The 18,491-nt window shown below is 46.9% G+C and overlaps 1 protein-coding gene across 5 annotated transcripts in view; it reads right to left on the bottom strand.

Annotated features, from left to right (window-relative positions):
• The window catches only part of WDR59 (WD repeat domain 59), a 47,579-nt gene that overhangs the window by 20,697 nt on the left and 8,391 nt on the right, over positions 1-18,491 (bottom strand). For 3 of the 5 annotated variants that reach the window (XR_013393671.1, XM_028739323.2, XM_028739324.2), the window contains 16 exons: positions 16,067-16,202; positions 14,723-14,808; positions 13,130-13,210; positions 12,286-12,323; positions 11,341-11,429; positions 11,144-11,260; positions 9,624-9,701; positions 8,827-8,983; positions 7,993-8,072; positions 6,864-6,996; positions 5,538-5,662; positions 4,255-4,419; positions 3,937-4,032; positions 2,263-2,419; positions 944-1,013; positions 156-309 (listed from right to left, as the gene is read on the bottom strand). Coding sequence is in view for 4 of the 5 variants with exons in the window: in XM_028739323.2 (XP_028595156.2) it covers positions 156-309; positions 944-1,013; positions 2,263-2,419; positions 3,937-4,032; positions 4,255-4,419; positions 5,538-5,662; positions 6,864-6,996; positions 7,993-8,072; positions 8,827-8,983; positions 9,624-9,701; positions 11,144-11,260; positions 11,341-11,429; positions 12,286-12,323; positions 13,130-13,210; positions 14,723-14,808; positions 16,067-16,202 (1,762 nt within the window). In the remaining variant the exon portion in view is untranslated. The remainder of the gene's footprint in view (positions 1-155; positions 310-943; positions 1,014-2,262; positions 2,420-3,936; positions 4,033-4,254; positions 4,420-5,537; positions 5,663-6,863; positions 6,997-7,992; positions 8,073-8,826; positions 8,984-9,623; positions 9,702-11,143; positions 11,261-11,340; positions 11,430-12,285; positions 12,324-13,129; positions 13,211-14,722; positions 14,809-16,066; positions 16,203-18,491) is intronic. The other 2 variants (XM_077931812.1, XM_077931811.1) reach the window with 1 other exon arrangement.

Raw genomic sequence — 18,491 nt, forward strand, 5'->3', positions numbered from 1 at the left:
AACAGCTCATCCAAGGTGTCTCCTTGGGCTTCTATTACAGGACAGGCAAATCCTGCCCTCCACCCTGCAAGAGTGCTGTTAAGGGGAGTGATCTCCAACAAGCATAAATGGCTGGAAATGAGGCAGTGAGGAAGCTCCACAGACCATACACTTACCCTCTCCTTATAGTAGAAGGAACTGATGGAGACCTGCTCCTTCTCGTTGCGTGTAGGGCTCCCACCGTACAAGCGCAGGTTGCCAGGGGTCTCTGTACGGATCTTCATGGGAGTGATGAGGCCACTATGGTAGGCTGAGAGGGCCGACAGGGATCTGAAGACAAGATACACATTCCTGAAAGCTGAGCTAACAGTCAGTCCCATGCAGCATCACAGGAAGCAGGGACTGAGGCAAAGGGCACAGCAGAAGCATAGGAAACTGTCATAAACTGAGTCAGGCCGTTGGTCTATCCCAGAGCTTGCCAAAGGTTCAGGGCCCGTGGGCACATCTGGAAACCTGAGAAAGTATCACGGGAGCATGACACACACCACAACCTATGCTATACAATAGGATGTTTCAAGACTAAATTCTCAGCAATGGAGGGGACCCTGTGGACACCTGGGAAGGCCTCCGATGGTGCATGTGTACCTGTGGGCACCATGTCGGTGACCCCTGTTCTATCTAGCACACTACAGTCTACTCTCGGCGATAATGCTTTCCTAAAGTCTCAGGCACAAATTCTTCCTGGCCCTGGTACCCGAGAGCCCAAGGCATGAACCTGGGACCTTCTATGGGCAAAGCTTATGTGTTTCTACTGAGTCATGGGTCATTCCAATAGCCAAAACTGAAACTCCACCTCCCTCATTCAGAGAAGAGGAAGAGGAGCCTGGGCATTCCCATGAGCACACCTCTTGCTGCTGAGATGGCTTCCACAACAGTCATTTCCTGCAGCTACCCACGTACTTACCGGGGGGTTGGTTCTGTAGGGGAGACTGCGCGGTGCATCGTCATGGGACGCGTGAAGTACACCAAGTACCCTGTGAAGATGAGAGATCCTGCACTGAAGAACATAGCTTCCAAAGTAAAAGTCGGTGCCACTTCTATAGTTAGAAAGGATGGTTATTTAAGTGTCTTCCCACAGGAAGGCAGCTTTAATCAGGGCTGTGTCTATTCTGGCCAAGCACACAATGCAGTACTGCAAAGCCTGGGGTCAAGGCCAGCCAAGATCTCCAATGGCCAGGGGCTTTGACCCCTTGCTGCACTTTTCCTTTCCCCCATATCTTGCAGACAGAATCAATCACACAGTTCAAGTAAAGGCATATCTGTCCAACCTGCAACTTCTATACTAGATGTCAAACGCATGGCTCATATTTAGCCTAGGGACACATAGCAAGCCAAGCATTGTCATGCTCCCACAACTGCCCAGAAATCAAAGGTGGGGGGTAGGGGGAGGTTGCACTCTAGTCTAGAATGCTGTCAAGACTTCCTGCCCACAGCTGACAAATGGGTGGGGAATTTGCTCCCTGAGCACAGAAGTCTGAATACCATTGCTCTAATTTGGGCTTTGTTCAGGGTTAGTTTCTTAAGCTGACTTTGCTAAAGATTAGGCAATTCTACCCATTTTCTGCTTATCTTTTCAAGAAAGAACTGTTTTATAAGAATGCAGGTTTTACTCAGCAAATCTATGGAGCAAATTTGTTAAGGGCTTAAAATTGGTGTTTGGTAGGATGCAACTCCTTTGGCCAGTGTAGCACCCAAGCCTTCCCTACTCCCTGACAAAATCATAAATCTTATTCTGTCTCAAACAGGTTTTCTTTTTTTAAAAAATACATAGAAATTTGCTCCCTTGCTATATACATAGTTTAGTAAATAAACTGGAGGAAAGGGAACCTAATCCTGTAACTGGAAACCTAGAATATGCACTCAAAGTATTTATTTATTTTTTTCCAAAGCTGCCAATTCTATTCCACTCCTGGAAACTAAGATTTTAAGACAAAGATTTCTAGATGCCCAGAATCATGTCAATTTGTTTGTAGGGTTGTCCGCAAACCGCGTAAATTGGCTCCCTCATTTTGAGGCCAGGTTTTCTGATGCTGCAGCGACAGCACTGTAGCAACAGCTTGCTGCGCAGGCAAAGGAAAAGGGGGTGAGGGCACAGTGATGTACCCTTGCCACACTCACTCACACCCTTCTCCTCTTGGTGGAAAGCTCTGATAAGATCCGAGCTGGGAGCCCTGACCATTTCCCTGCCCTTCTCTAGCTTCACATGCTTAAGAGTCTACCAACCTGCCCCACAAAACCTGGCTCCAGAGGTGCGTGGAAATGGGATGTTGGAATCCTGATAGGAGCCGTAAGCATTCGAGACCCTGGGGAATGTTGGCAAGGGCGGCGTGACGGAGTTTGGGAGTGCATAGGGGTTGCTGGAGGAGCTGTCCTCCTGGTTCTGGAACAGAAAACAGATTAAGAGTTGCATGCATGGAGCCCATCATGTTGACAACTGGGCTTTCGTACTGAAACAACAACATGCCAATATGTCAGGGAGGGGGCATAGCTCTAAGGTAGAGCGCATGCGTTGCAGGCAAGCAGTCCCAGGTTCTATCTCTGGCAACCCCAGTTAAAGCTATCCCAGAAAGCTCTTTCTGTCTGACGCTCCAGAGGGCTGCTGCCAATCACAGGAAGCAAAATGGGGGTGGATGGACACAGTATGAGCTGGGATCAGGCACTTTCCTACATTACTGTGCAGGCCTGCAGGGTCAGCCAGGTCCCCTTTTAAACTTTCCCAGTTTGCCATGTTTAAAGCGAAGGCACATGGGAGTAGCATTACTACTCTACCTAAGGATAGTAGATTTATCAGGCAGAATTGAAAACAACCAATTAGACAAAACAGACTTTCAGCCGGTGTTGAGTTCATATATATATTTATGTTATACTATCCTGTTGTTTAACTGCAACATTATGTATCACTGTTTCATATACATGTTCTTAAGAGTTCTAAACAGTACCATTTTCATATTTTGGGTCTTTTTGTCTTGCATGCACTGTTATCTAAGGACCCTTATCGTTGTGTATTTTTAACTGCAAGGTACAGCAGGGCTGCTATTCCCCCTGGCCTGCAATCACGCTACTCATGTGGGAATTGAGTGTCTTGTCACCACACACAGAAACTCAACGCTAGCCAGCTTTCTGCTTTTAAAAGGAAAAAGCATAGAGCCAATGGAGAGGTGTCTCTTAGGACTGAAAGGCAGCAGAATGAACCCAGATACATCATTTGTTGTTGCCATTTTTTATTGTGGTCCGTAAGGAGGCTCTCTTCCTGAATCAGAAAACATTTGCCACAGTGGTAGAAGAACAAGGCCAAAGAAGAACACTTTGTGGCCAACCAGGGCTTAGTTCTCAAGGCTTAAGGGCACTTCTAGATGGGGATTTCAAAGCACTTCCAAATCCCACAGCAGAGGTGCACAGAAGTGCTGTTCCTGGTAGCCCAGTCCTCAGTCTGCCGCAGAGCATGCAACTTGCATGACTGGTGTCTGGTTTACAGAAAGGAGAAGAGGGCAGTGGAATATGCCCCCTTTGGGTTTGAGGAACATTTCCTGTCAGTGGCACAAAATGTTTTGCAAACCAGGAATCAGAACATTCATAAGATGAGAAACCTGCTACCCAGCCTCGGCAGCAACCCACATGCCAGTGACAAGGGCCAGCCAGCTTGAGAATCAGAAACCCTCCCTGCAGATAGGCAAATTTTGGCACCTCTGCCCAATGTGGTTTCTATGCTTCTGCTTTAGCAATACAATGCTAAAAACTGAAAGCATGGAAAGCTACTATGGACAAGTTTTTAAATCTGCTGTAAACCACTCTGGATTTGTAAAGAAAAAAGGGGTACTAGGAGGTTTTTTCCAAACAAAGGTCAAGGAACCTAGGGCAAAATGAGAGGACAGGTTGGCGCTGAAAGCCATTTCCTACCACAACAGACTCCAGACAGGAGACCAACTGGCGCAGACAGGGCTCCAGGCAGCACTGATTCCGTTTCACCTTCTGCATTGAAGTGTCCTTCAGGATCTGCAAGAGACCCCCGCATACTATGTGAATGGTTTGGGTCATGAACACACACACACACACAAACACACACAGCTTCTCCACACACTCAAACAATGATCAAGGCTGAGGGTTCCTTGGGACAGAATTCATGGGTAGGCAGCCAATGCGGAGACCCTCCCTGTTCCCGGACCTCCACAGCCTTCTGCCACCCCACCTGCCAGAATTGCTCGATTGCAGACCCACCTTCAGCAGCTTGGCCTTCATGGTAGAGGGGATGGTAGTCTGATTGACAAACTGGAAGGAGGGGGCAGCATTGTTGGGATACTGAGCAGGGAACATCACCAGCATCTTGACCCTGTGGTTGCTGCAGTGCACGGAGACGGTGCAGCTACGATTTACAGCATCCATCTGCCAAAGCCAATGAAGGAACAGAGGAGATGTTAGGAGAATATTTTGTTAGTGGATCCAATTGCACTGACCTACTTCAAGGAACAGTGGAGGTCCGCAAGGACCAGACTCAACCTGGACCCTGCAATAATCATCATCCTCAGTGGTGGCTGGTACCCATTGGAACTGGATTCTATTGGTGGAAGGCAGGGAGACCAACAGTAGGAGACTAGAGCAAATGGTGGGCTGAGCCAAGTGGTTCTGGAATTGTCCCCATCCTCCTTTCTGCTGAGTTCTGTAAGGTCAACACAGAGACTAAGGAGGAAGTTGACAGCCAGTGCTATCATCTAGACCAGTTGTAAGAAAGAAGTTGGCTGGGGGCCTGACTGGCTGTGGGAGACCGAGCTTGGTGGGGCAATGCCCTATTCACCCTAATAAACCAGCCTCTCTTGATCATCACTACTGTTATTATCATAGAAGTTTCCAAGTTACATTTATTTTTGTTTGTAAACTGCTGCTATTGTTGTTGCTACGCTTAAAGTACGTACTTAGCAAATAATTTAAGTGAAGTTCTTGCCTGAAGGCTCAATCTTTGTTTTAACAAATGTATCTTCTTCCTTAGACTTCAAAAACAGATTTTGTATACTGCTTAAAGCAATTTTGGAGAAATAAATGAACTGTATTTTATAATGAAACAAGCAAACTCACCACCAGAGCAGTCTAAAAGCAGATGGGGCTCAAAGTGAGGATGTCTGAAAACAATGTTACAGATCTACTCTAGGCAGACTCACTAAACTCAGGGGGCCTCAATGAGTCATGACCATTAATATCAATGGGTCTATTCTAAGTAAAAACACTGGATGCAACTCAGTATTTGGGCTGGCTGCTTCCACATTCTCTCCCCCCTCCCCTGCTTTCTGCTTAAGCGATACTCCAGAAAGTGAGGGCATCATGGATGCAACCCTGCCAGGGAAGTCTCTGCAAACCATTCCCTTGGCCTGTCAAGGAGAGAGTCATGGCCCAAGAAAGACAGCCTGCCAGAAGAGGGCAAACGATCCCCACCCAGCAGAGTATTGTGAATTCTACCCTCTCAAGCAACAGCACACCCAACAGGAGGACATGGCTCCTCCCTCACCTACCTCCATGTTGACGTTTCGGATCTGCACGTTGATCAGAGAGAATTCCTGCTGCAAGGTTTGAGGCAGCCCCAGCTGGTCCAGCTTTTTCCCCACCAGGAGACTTTTCTGGGAGTCTTCTTTCAAGGCTGTCAGGGAGAGAAGGCAGTGCTGAGGATCTGTGCCCTCCTCCTCCCATCCACAGTCAGAGAAAGTGGAGAGAGGTGGGGCAACAAGCTGAAAGTGCCAGGCATTTGGGAGTGATCAGGAGAGAATTAGAGTGGAATTGGACAGGGGCAGACAGGAGGATTATTCCTTCAGAGAAGTCTGATGGACTCTTTGAGAACTTTTCCTCCTGATAGCAGCATTCTGTCAGGGTCTACATAACACCAGCAGTTGGTAAAAAGTGGGAAAGGGTGGAGCTAGACCCCTTTCCCTTTTTCTACCACCCCCTCTGTCCATCCCCCTCTCACACTTTCTGCCACCTCTTCTCCTCTTTGCCACCTGCCTAAAATGAGTCAAGGGCTACCATTGCCAAGCCCTCTTCTAGGGTCTAAGTCCAGATATGCAACTCAGTTGCCATCTGCAAAGAGTGAGCAACTCCTGTAGGCAAGTCTTTGTAACTCAGGACAAAGCCCTTCCTGATGTTGTGGAGCCTCACATGTGCAACTCCCACCCATTCGCCTGCTCCCTTTTATGCTATTCAAACACCCACTGAAGACTCTGTTCACTAACAAGTGCCCCTTTCCGCCCCCCCCCCCAACCAGAGAATGTGTAGCATCCACTGAAGACCAATGGCTTAATTGCTTTCAGCAACTTATGTACCATCTCTGCTTGTTCAGCACAGATCTGTTGCTGGTAATTTTCTCTGTAGACATACTGCCTTTGAATCCGTGGTGGTGGCTGGTGCCCACTGTGGCTGTCAGGGTGGAGGGCAAGGCAGCTACTGAGAGATAGAGCCAGGGTTAGCAGGGTTGACCCTGCGACAGGGCCTTTTCAGCAATGGCTCGCCAGCTGTGGAGTGCCTTCCCTAGCTAGGTGCACCTGTCTCCAACATTATTAATTTTCAGGAGGAATTAGAAAGCATGGCTGAAGACCACTGTTCCTAGCAACCTTGAGATCACTGGATGCAAGAATGCTTTTAACTAACTACTTTTAGATGTTCTTAATTGTAATTGTTTTTGGAGTGTCTTAACTGTTTTAGAATGCTATTGCTTCCATTTTTGTTTTTAAATTCAATTTATGAATTAATAATAGTAATACTGGGAGGGAATGGGACATGGTTGAGGGAGCCATCCTCAGAGCGAGTCTGCCAGCTCCACGAACCACCCAGGCACCCCCTCGCCTCACCTTCCTCTTCTCCATGGTTGGCATTTTGCTGGGGCTCAGTCTCTTGGGAAGGCAGGGCCTTGTCTGGCTCTGGCAGGAGAGAAATCCCATCGATGAGCTCCTCCACCCCTTCCAGGAGGTCATTGGAGCACAGCTGGAACAAGAAGCAGCAAATGCAGCAAAGCAGAAACAGAGCAGGCCATGGATGCAAACATGGAGCAACTGGAAAACATGCCCACCCCAGTTCCAAGTTGGCTAGGATTTCTGCGCCATCCCTGTCTAGAGACCTCACTGGCTTCACGCTGCTTGTTCCAAGCTCCCACATAACCCTCGCCCCGGTTCATATAACCTCCACACCAGCTTTTCCCCGCAAGCTCCAATATGCTCCCTCTCCTGGCAGCATTTCAAGATTCTCACAAGAGAAACCTCACCTGCATTATTGCTTCCTTGCAACCATCCCAAAGGGATCACCACCCACACTTTGGGAAACCCTGAGCCTTGCTTGCTTATAGGTTTATCATCTGTAAAGGTGGACAAAACTGTACAGCTTCCCTGCTGGCACACCTTGCATGCCCCCTTCCTGTTGGGGGCAAGGGGAGCTTACACTGCACTTTGAGGAATGCTGGCTTAGAGGAAAGGAGATACAAGGACACAGTTATGTGTTTCACAACTGCTGAACCCCCACCACCAAAAGAAGGCAGGCAGCTCTTGACCAGGGCCCCAAAGGGAAGGAGAAAAGGCCCAGGTTTTGGTGAGGCAGCTTGAGGGAATGCTTCCTGACTCTAAGAGCAGTGGGATGAAGACGTTGACCAAGGACACTAGTGTAATGGTCCTTCCATGCTGATGTTTAAGCAGGTGATGAACTTCTATCAGAATTAAGAGATTTTGCCAGTGCAAAGGGTTGATCCAGATACTCTCAAGGTGGGTTCCACTTGCTTGATTTATTCTGCTGAAACCACCATAAAGTCAGGAACAGGAAAGAGGTTTGATACAGAAGCACAGAAAGCAAACCCCACAACAGGAGATGGACCCAGGACAACAGGTACAGGAGGTACCTGACAATTTAGCTGGCAAATAGATGTTTTCTGGTTTCCGACATCTGCAACTTTGAGCAAAACAAAAAGGAAAGACTATTCCACCTGTCACTTACCCGTTGCAGCTGGCAATCAACTCGCCACATCCGAAGTGTCTGATCTCGAGACCAGGTGACCAGCTGGTAGTCCTTGGATCCTGAAAGGCATTTCAGATTAAAGAGTTTAAACTCTGGCTCTTTTGAGATGGTCTGGTATTTTGAAGGCATATCTCTGTGCTCTGCTTGAGATGTTTGTTTTTGAGGTGGACTTAATCATTCTAAATGCTTGGTGCACATTTTTGTACTTTTGCTCTATCAAGGGTGGGGGAGAGGGAGAAGGGTGAATTTAGAATTATCTTTGTATGATGTCTGGCAATGTTGGGTTTTGCTTGTAGACCCACTTCTGTATGTACTCTTTTGGTTTCACCTGTTTCGAAACTCAATAAAAATCACATACAAAGAGCTCAAACCAGCCCATGTCCCTTTGATATAAAAGGAATGGGTAAGTTGAAGTCTGTGTCAGCTTAAACCCAATATTTGTGCCACAAGTGCCCAAGATCCTTTCCCTGCTTGTGTCATGCATGGCATTTTGTGCTGCATAGTTAGACCAAAGTTCTCAATTTCTTTTGGCTATCACAGATTTCCACACACACACCCCGGCAAATACAGTTGCAGACTGATGGGGGGGGATCTCTTATGGTTTACTGCAATTTAATTTTAAATGAACTAGTTGAAGAACAGAAAGACATGACACAGAGAGGGAAGTCAGAGAAGACACAATGCAATTGAAAACACACTGCCTGAAAAGAGCCAGAACGGGCTTTAAGCTGCAAAGCCACCTCTGTGCTTTGTGGGCCAGACAGCCAGCAGGCACACTGAGGCCACTATGAGAAGGACGCATCTGTCACACACCTTCCTTCTGCTTCCGCCACTGGAATTCTAGCACAACATCATCGTGCCCCACAAAGGTGTGGACTGGCGTGTTCAGGTCAAAGACATTCCAGAGGAGGAGGCTGTTCTCTCTCCGCAGCTGGGGCACCATCACTGTCACCAGTCCATTGCTGAAAGGCTAAAAGAAGTCACAGAGGAAGGTTGGAGGTTCATAAACTCTGAAATGTTTCTCAGTTGCCCTTTCACCACCAAAACAAGTTACAACATGGCAATACACATGCATCTTTGTAATGTGTGAGTGATCACATCCGAAATACCTGACAGTTAGCAGAACACCCCTGGGTGTGTGCCCAGCTCTTGTGCTAATTAACAGTGCCAATGTATCAAACCTCAGTGATTTTCACAAGCTTTATTCCTTATGGCTCTTGGGTGGAGAGTGAAGCAGGCTGCAGTCTCAAGTTGTTCCATGCTCTTCATTACTGTTCTTCTCTCTGCCACCTCTGCTACTTCCTACTCCACCCATGAGGCAGAGAAGAAGAGGGTCTTACATCATCTTAGTTGTAAACATGTGAACCTAGGAGTGTTGGAGGGTTGTTTTTTTGCTTGGGATATATTTGTATGAAGGAGATACACAAACACCTTAGATTAAGTTTGCAAACTTAGAAGAGTCATTCCCACTGCAAGGGAGAAAAGGAAGAAAGCCTCTTTTAAGACATCCCTGCTGAGATACATATGTCCATCACCTGACAACAGATAAATATGCCTTTTCTCTTTGAACATTTGCCTTACCAGCTTTCTCAAGTTGGCTCTGTCCTTACCGTGTATCTGGCTTTCCAGACAGGAACCTGACATGCCAGGATGTTGAGGTATTTTCGGGGTTGTCGGTAATCCCAAAACTTCAACGAAAGAGATAACAAGCCAGTTCAGGAGGAGGAGGAAGAGGATGCTTACCAGCAGCAACATACACACACCTGGGAGATCACAGCACAACAAGAGCACTACAACATGGCCAGAGTGGCAAGGACTTCTGGCTTTCAGTAAGTGTACATATGCTATTTGGAATAACATCCCACTGAAGGACTGGGGTATTCATAAAGGATTTTTTAGTACCTGGGCTCCATGTATCATTTGAAGGTACAAACCACCCCTGGCTTGCCCACAAACCTCACCCATCACTCCCCTGTCAATCACACTGAGAAAGGGGAGCAGAGGTCATCCTTTCTATTGGCAGGACTTTCTAGCAGTAGTAAGACATGTGCATATCTGAAAGAAGCCTCCTGGCTACAGAAAACACAGCTGTAACATCTTGGGGTTTTCCTGGTTCTGGTCGCCAGAAACCCAGAAGGCACCTGAAGCTGGAAATGCTTTTTAATCAACACAAGAATAGACAGCTGGGGCCCTCCTCAGAGGAAAAAGCCCTTGTCACCACCATTAATGTACCGGTAAATATGTTCTGCGGAGGGCTATCCTTGAAAACAGTCTGGAAACAAAATGCTGCTGCCCTCCTCTTGCTAGAACTGGGCCAAAGACACAGCTAAGTAAGAGTAGTGCACTCAGTACACCACCTCTCTGAAAGCTACCAGGTATAATTAAAAAATGAAAGCAATGACCCATAAAGTCCTATAAACTGCCTTAAGCTATGATGCTTTCAAGCAGGGATGGGGAATGCCTGGCCCTGCAAATGTGGCCTGACTTCGCCTCTCATCACCCCTGTTGGCCACATTAGGCTGGGGCTGATGGGAGCTGGAAACCAACTACACTTGGAGGGCCTCAGGTGAGTCACCCCTGCATTAGGAGAAAGGTTATGTTATGCCAGTATGTTGCAGTGGTTAAGAATGTTGGGTTGCAAGCTGGGAGACCAAGGTTCAAGTTCCCAGCCAGCCATGAAGCTCATTTTGACCTCTCAGCCTAAGCTACCGCACAGGGTCACTGCACATGGATGGAACTTCACAAATATAAGAACACACACAAAAACAGGCAGATCCAGCTTTTGCAAAACAAAATGCAAAGATGCCCAAAGACTGCAATGGTTTTTTAGCCTGTGGCAGTGTCACAAACTGTGACATGCAGCAAGGAGTATGGGAAAGTAGTCATGGAAAAGACTGGTTGCTTATTCACCAGGACACCTCTTCCCTCAAAATGGGTTGGTGCCCACACATACCCTCCATTCATTTCCCAGTGGCCCCCAATGGCTGTGAAGACTGGCAGGGACCAGCACAACTGGAACTCTCCACCTGCCTGGCTGGTGAAGTTCACATTTCAGCCAGTTTGAAAGGTAAGCGCCATGTCAGAACTGGGCTTAAGGGCCCTCAAAACCCAGCCCCACCCGCCCACCTACCCTGACAGAGTTGTCCTGGCTGGACGTAGCCAATATGTTCTCATTGTCTGGGTGCCAGTCCAGGCCATGGATTTTAGAGAGATGAGCAGCCAAGTACTCCACCGCAGTGCCGGGTTTCTGCAAGAAGAGATTTCATTTGAAAGCTTGCACAAGAGATGACCACAACCATCTCCCTTAGAGGGGCAACAGTGACTCACCCGCCTGTCCCAAATGCGCACATCCCCGTCATGGCTGGTTGCCAAGCAGTGGGCATTCTTCTTATTCCATTTTACCTGGGAGGCACCAGCTGCAGAAGGAACAGAGCACACACACAATTTAAAAGAACACCAACATGCCAATAGGTTGTACGGTCAGGTGGGTATGACGACGACACAGCAAATGCAAGTGAGATGTCAAGTCAAGCCCAGCCTGGGTATTATATCTTGCTGGGCACAAATAATTGACAACAAATAGGGCAAGAGCTTTCAAAAATGGAGTGGTCATCAGAGGCGTAGTACAGAATGCTGCAGGGTGCAGCACAGCCACCCAAGAAGGCCAGCCCAGGGCACCAGTCAAGAACCAAGCCAGCTCATCTGCAGCCTACTGATGCAGCAGGCAACTGTCTGGGCAAGTGGGGCATGGGTCAAATTTGAAAAATAGGTTATCGCAGGTATAGGCAAAAGGTAGATTGGGCTCTACTGGAAGACTCCTTGGTGATTTGCAGCAGATTGCCAAGAAGCTCTAGATCACAATGCCTTAGCAAGAACACCAACAAAATGTCTCCCCTGCCCTGTCCTAAATTATGCTGCTGAAATAAAGTCTGAGTAAGGCAGAAGTTGACACTTTATGCTAGCCTCTCCCAAGCTGGTGCTCTCCACATACTTAGGGCTACTACTCCCACCCGCCACAACCATGCTAGTTGGGGCTGATGGGAGTTGTAGGGCATGACATCTGGAGGGTGCCAGGTTGAGGAAGGCTGCTTAATACCATTGCCAGATCTGCTACTGCCTGCTCCAATAGTGGCAGGCATGCCACAGGTTGGACACCTTGTGGGCTACTGGAAACCAGTGCCAAGACCTCTTCTTTGCAGGGCACTTAACACCAACTACTGAGTGAAATATTATGCCAATATTTCAAATTCCACCTAACCAACTGGTACTTACCGACGGCAGAAAGTGAGACAGTAGGCTTCCGAGTGTCCCTGAAATACAACAATACCAGCATAAGCATACATACTGTTCTCTCTCTATTCAGGTTAGTGCCTCTCAATTTTTGCTTCTCCAACTTAAAACTGAAGACACAGAGTTCTTACACTCAGTAAGTTTTGCATTTTGAGGGTAACAAACTTCACTCATTTTGACCAGTAACAGGTGATACAGAGAGGCAACAGCATTACTTGCCTCCAGATAAAGCTGGACAGAAGAGGGCCAGGCCAGGAAACTATGCAGAGACAGAGCAGGCAATCTTCTCTGCAGTTGAGGACTCTGAGCTTTCATTAACAGTTTAATTAACTGGGTTCCCCCCCTTTTTTCTTTTTTTCTATTATGTTTTATAATAGAAAAAGGGAGGGCGATGTATAAATAAATAAATAAAAATAATAATAATTATTATTATTATTAGCTGAACATTTCTCACGGCAATGAATTTGAAAATGACTGACCTAGACGGATAGCAAATCATTCAGCCACCCCCAGCTCCCACAACTGAAGCTCAGCTGCATGGTAGCTTCTGCACAATGGGGGGGGGGGGTAACTATGCTAGTGAGACAAAGTGCAGAATGCACAGGGGCCTTACAGGCTTCTGGGGTTTCTAGATCACTTGACTGGGGAGTGCTCCTTCATGATCCCAAATATGAAAGAGCAAAACCCATTCACCAAGAGGATATTACTAGGGACAGCTTCACCCTTCCAAACTATCCTGCTTCAGTGGCAGCAGTCCAAAGTGCCACACGGGAATTTGCTCCCGTAAAGACCAGCAGTATCTTCCCCGATGTGGCTCTGCACTTACTTGATATCCCAGATGTAGATGTATGTGTCAACCGAACTGGTAACCAGCAGGTCTGGCTCAAAAACTGCCCAGTCCAAATCACTAGAAAAGTTGCAAAAAAGGGAAGGGGGGGGTGAGCATCAGCAAGAGGGATCTATCTTGGACAGCTGCAAACACCAGACTCTGCATGGTCATTAGTAACTCTCTCGTTCATTGCCTTCTTAACACAATAGCCCACTGGCCAAGTTTCACAGCTCCAAAGACCAGCTTTTCCAGAGACAGAGGGAGCTTTAGCTACATGCCCTTTGCTCATTTTACTGGCCACTGTATTTCTCTAGGGCATAGGTAGGGAACCTCCAACCCATGGGCCAAAGGAAGCTCCCAGGACCTTCCCCAGAGTGCTTTGGTTTGGCTAAAATGTGATCATGAAATATAATACCTCCTGGAGGATGGAAAGGAGTTTGTGGATGTGTGGGTGTGGGTGGGTGTAAAACTCACTTTTGTGTGGCTGGAATGTAGCACATTGTACAAAAGGCAGGAGTCACATCTGCTGATCCACCCACTTTTACCCCTGGTTCCATCCACCATTGGATTGTGTCCACCTCATCCCACAAGATTGCCCGTGAGCTTAAAGATGTTCCCTACCACAGCCCTGGAGCAGAAGGTTCTACAGAAACAAGATCCATGATGGAAAACAGTGTTCCTGAAAAACAGCTAGCCCACTACTACTGAGATCTCCCTATAACACAGCCACAGAAAGAGCAATATTGCTTAACATCTGCATGATGCTTCCTATACGTTAACACCCTGCAAGGCACATCAGTATTATTATCAGCCATATTTCAAACAGGGAGGCTGTGACCGAGAGTGCTGTTTGCCTAAGGTCACCTATTGAGCTCACGGCAGAGGTGAGATTCAAAATGGAGACTTCAGGACCTGTAGCCCAGTCCCTTAGCCCTTAGGCTACCCCAGCTCCCAACAGAATTTGTGTCCTGGAATATTCTTCTGAATCCTCCATAATGCAAAGCAGTTTCACAGAAAACAAACTGGCATGCAAAGAGGTAGAAAGTTTGAAAAGCACAGCTCTGGGGACTAGGGGAGTTCCAGCCCACCAGAGGAAAAACACCCTGTTGCTGCTGAGACCATCATTTAATCAGGAAGAGAGGGGGATGCTTAATCTTCTTCTCCCTCTAATTCACTGCATGAATGTTGAAAATATGTCCAGACAAACTCAGGATTTACTAAGCTGGAATATCTGGACATGTCCGCAGACAGTTGGTTAGACTGTGGTGCTGATAACGCCAAGGTTGCAAGTTTGATCCCAATAAGGGACAGCTCCATAGTCCAGCACTGCAGGGGGTTGGACTAGATAATCGTCAGGGTCCTTTTCAACTCTGATTCTATGAGCCCAAAGTTACTGCAGCAGTGACTGATGCACTTCATGGACTCCAAGCAGGGAGGGCCAAAAGGGGGCCTTCAGAGGGGGAAAGGGGGGGGGGGTCCAAGCATCAAGCTCATCACATCAGGACTGAAATTCCCAACACCATGAGCCAGTGTGCAAGGCTCACTGGCCCGCATGACAATGGAGTGCGCTAGGGCTCCCCAGGGCCGTACCTGATCACACGTGTGTGCCCTTGCAAGGAAGTGCCAACTTCCCCATTACCATCTTTCCATTTATACAGGTCAACTCGTTGGTTGCTCTGAAATTAAACAGAAGACATGAGAAGCCACAACACGGGCAGCAGAGTGCTATGTAGCTACAAAAGTGCTCCCTAGTATTGGAACACTCCACCACCGTTTAAAATCAGCAGGAAAGGCCCTGCTCTGGAGCATGTCAACAAGAGAAACTAGCTAGCCAGCATCTTTGCTACAACAGCTCTTCCTCCCTCCCTCCCAGCCACACCACCCCCAAGAGTCTGAAATGAAATCCCCACAGAGATGCATCAATGCACCACCCATTTAATTTTTCCTAAATGATGCAAGACAACTTACGAGAATTGATTTGGCTGCTTTAAGTTCTCCTTTATTTACACCACCTCACCTGTTTTTAATGGCTTGCTGGTTCGTTTTGATCCTCAGAATGCTTTACTGATTCTGAAGTTTGTTAGTTGTCTTGATCATCAAATAAAGTTTAACATAAACAAATTGTGCTTTGGTTCACACATCACATGAAACCATCGTTTTAAAAAAAAACCTACAGTTTAATATGAACAAGCAGCATGTGAACTGCTGAAAAGCTTTTGCTCTACTCATTTCCTGCTCAAAACTGGACTTATGGTTTGTTTCCCTTCTGAGGCTTATTCTTTTCTTATGTTCTTATGACTGCAAATCTTCTAGATGACCATTTTGGGAAAGAGGAGTACCCTTTCCCACCAGAAAACATGTTTAACTTTTCACACAACCAAGAAAAGTTAGCATTTGTAAGAACACCCAATGCAACTACTCCACTGCAAACCCTTGAAGCACCCTGATTGACAGGATAAAAGGGGCAATATAGAGCCATTAACTGTGCTGCCTCCAATCCCTGTCCATGAATGAAGATGTCCTGGCCACACACACACGACTTGGGATCATGTCCAATGTTACATTTCCCTCACCAAATGTTTAAAATGCTTGGAGTGAGGTGGCTAGAAGAGAGCTGAATATGTGTTTTTATGTGTAACACTGAAAAGGGCCAGATGTGGGCAAGCTTCCAATAAGTTCTGTGGAATTCAAGCAGTCTGTCCCAAGAACTGAAAGGGGCTGATTATTACAGGTTGATTGCAGAGTAAAGGGGTGTGTGGAATAAACATGATTCTTGCTATTGTTATTTCCGTTTAGGGTCCACGTACGGAAAGGTGGGACTCTGAACACTAGCATAGCCCTGTTCCCACAAGCTAGTTGGACAGATTTGTTGCACTCCTGGGATCCAGTTGGGAGGAAATGTAATCACAGGATCAGGGCCAGCATGGAGCATACCGATGCAGCAAAGTAGTGTGAGTGACTGTCATGCGGGTTCCACTGCACAGCTCCTATGTCCCACTTGCTCTGGCGCGAGATCTTGCGGTGGCCATCAGAAGGTGAATCTAAGTTAACAATGTAGAGGAAGCGGCGCCTGCAAGAGATAGACACACACAAAGAAGACATCAGCAGCATCACACTGGAACCAGCCTGTGAATAGCTGCACCTATGATTTCCAAAGCACCAGAAGAATAGAGCACAGTCGACCACCTACAAACTCCATCTTGTTTCTGAAACTGCTTGGTGGGGGTGGATATTTATCAATGCTGGTCAAAATGGGCTAAGCTACACTCCATCATGAGTGGAGGGCAGATTTTGCTCCCATGAACAGCTCAGACTTTACCTGAAAGCAATGGGTGTCAGCCACTTAATTCAAGGATGGTTCTGAGGCTGGAGATAAACTTTCTTCCCAATGACCCCAGCCCCTGGTAAACAAGCTAAGCTTGATGGGATTCTGCTATTCAGTCACACCAGAGTATTGGGAACCTCTGTAAGGTTCATGAGGTTGAGCGAGAACCATGCAGCATCTCTTGTTAAGCTTCACAGCCATGACCAAAGATTTGAATCTGGACCTCCTTGCTCAGCACTCCTACCACAACCCTACACTGGCTCTGCGACATAAATCATGAAACGTTAAAGTGAAAGAGATGCAAATTAAAGACAGCCGTGAACAAGAGGACACTAACTTTGCTGCTGCAGAACTTCACAACAGCAAAATCCTATATGACATATTCCAGGCCAGGCTAATGCAAACTGCCTTAGTTGGACACCAGGCTTGTGGCTGGCCTGGTTCCTCCAAGGGACTGACGGAGGCGCTGGCTGACAGCAATGTAAGGCTACACGGTCAGACGGCTTAAAAACAAAGTCCTACACAGTGTGTGACATTGCGCCAGTGAGAGACTGACAGGGAGGGCAGCTAGATCCACCACCAAGGAATGCCTCCCAAGAGGCTTAAAAATATCACAGAATATGATATGGAGACAACTATGTCCAACATTCCTTTCTCAGTCAGGATGTCGGCCTAGTTTCTGCAAAGAACGGAAGGGAGTGTAAACATGTGTCTGGTGTGTATCACTTCAGACTACAGGTGGAGCTGACATGACTGAATGCTCTTTCCATGCAAACGAGTAAGTCAAGGCAAATGATCCCAACCAATTCTATGCATGGGGCTTTTGGAGAAACAAAAAACCCTGTATGGAAGAAGCAGCCTTCCAGTTAGATGAACTCATACCAGTCATCCTGAAACAGATTTACTGCCTCGTCTGTGGATTGCAAGAACTAGGTCACAATTTAGATGCTTGCCTGGCTTGAGAGGCTGAAATCAATCACAGATTTTTGACCACAAGATGATTCTATCACGCCAGCCTTTACCTAATAAAAAATTAATTTGAACGCGCTGTCACGTGGCAAAAGCTGGCATTCACCACCTATGGTATATTCACTGAAAATAAGCTTGTGTCCAGATGATAAGCACTGCATTCTATCAGGGGCAGGCACATTTGAATAGAATATTTACCACAAGGATAATGTTGTCACATCAAAATATAAAATGAGAGTTACGAAATATCACTCTGGGAAGGGAAGAAGGAACAGGCATGAACCCCCATGCAAAGTAAATGTCCAGAGACTTAGAAACAACCTGGGGAACGGCTGGGTGCAAAGCTGCACCAACTTTGTTCAGATACTCTGCCAGTACACTCTTAGTTCATTTTTTCTTTTTTCCTTACTGTTTTTATTGAAAGATTTTCATGGATAGCAAAGGTACATATAGTGACTACGTTTTCAGTTCATGGAGTCCTATCTACATTTGGTGTGAGATAATGCTATCATAGGCATTGTGAGGATTGGGGTGGGGGGTGGGGGGGTGGGGAAAGAGGTGGGGAGAGAGAGGTGGGAGAAAGAAGGGGGTAATGCTTTTTTCTTCTTTTGCATAGTGTATGTGCATGGTTTTTGTGTCACTGTCATGTGGATAGGTTCTGCATCTATTTGTTTATTAATTTTCGTTGGTAGTGGGAGAGATTGGGGAGCCCAGGGCATGGCTGGTTGCATTCAATTGATTGAAATGAGGGGTGTGTGGGTGTGGGTGGGTGTAAGGGGATTCTATGCTGTTGGAGGATTTATGTTGGTATCTTGTTGAGCTGTGTATGAAATAAATGGCAGCCACGCTGGAGTAAAGGAATCCTTTTGTTTGTCCCCATGCTAATTTCAATTTTTTTGATGCCCTGACCTGGCATGGAGGGGGCAGGAGGGACAGGGTTGGTGCAAGTGCAATCAATCCACATCTACATGTAGAGAACTAATGTCTGCATAGGGCATTAGGGAAAGAAACAGCATACAAGGATGAAAAGAAGCATGAAGGTTAGACTTTGGCAAACACACAAGC

Source organism: Podarcis muralis, chromosome 7 (genome assembly GCF_964188315.1).
Source record: "Podarcis muralis chromosome 7, rPodMur119.hap1.1, whole genome shotgun sequence".
In the NCBI taxonomy this organism is placed as follows: Eukaryota; Metazoa; Chordata; class Lepidosauria; order Squamata; family Lacertidae; genus Podarcis; species Podarcis muralis.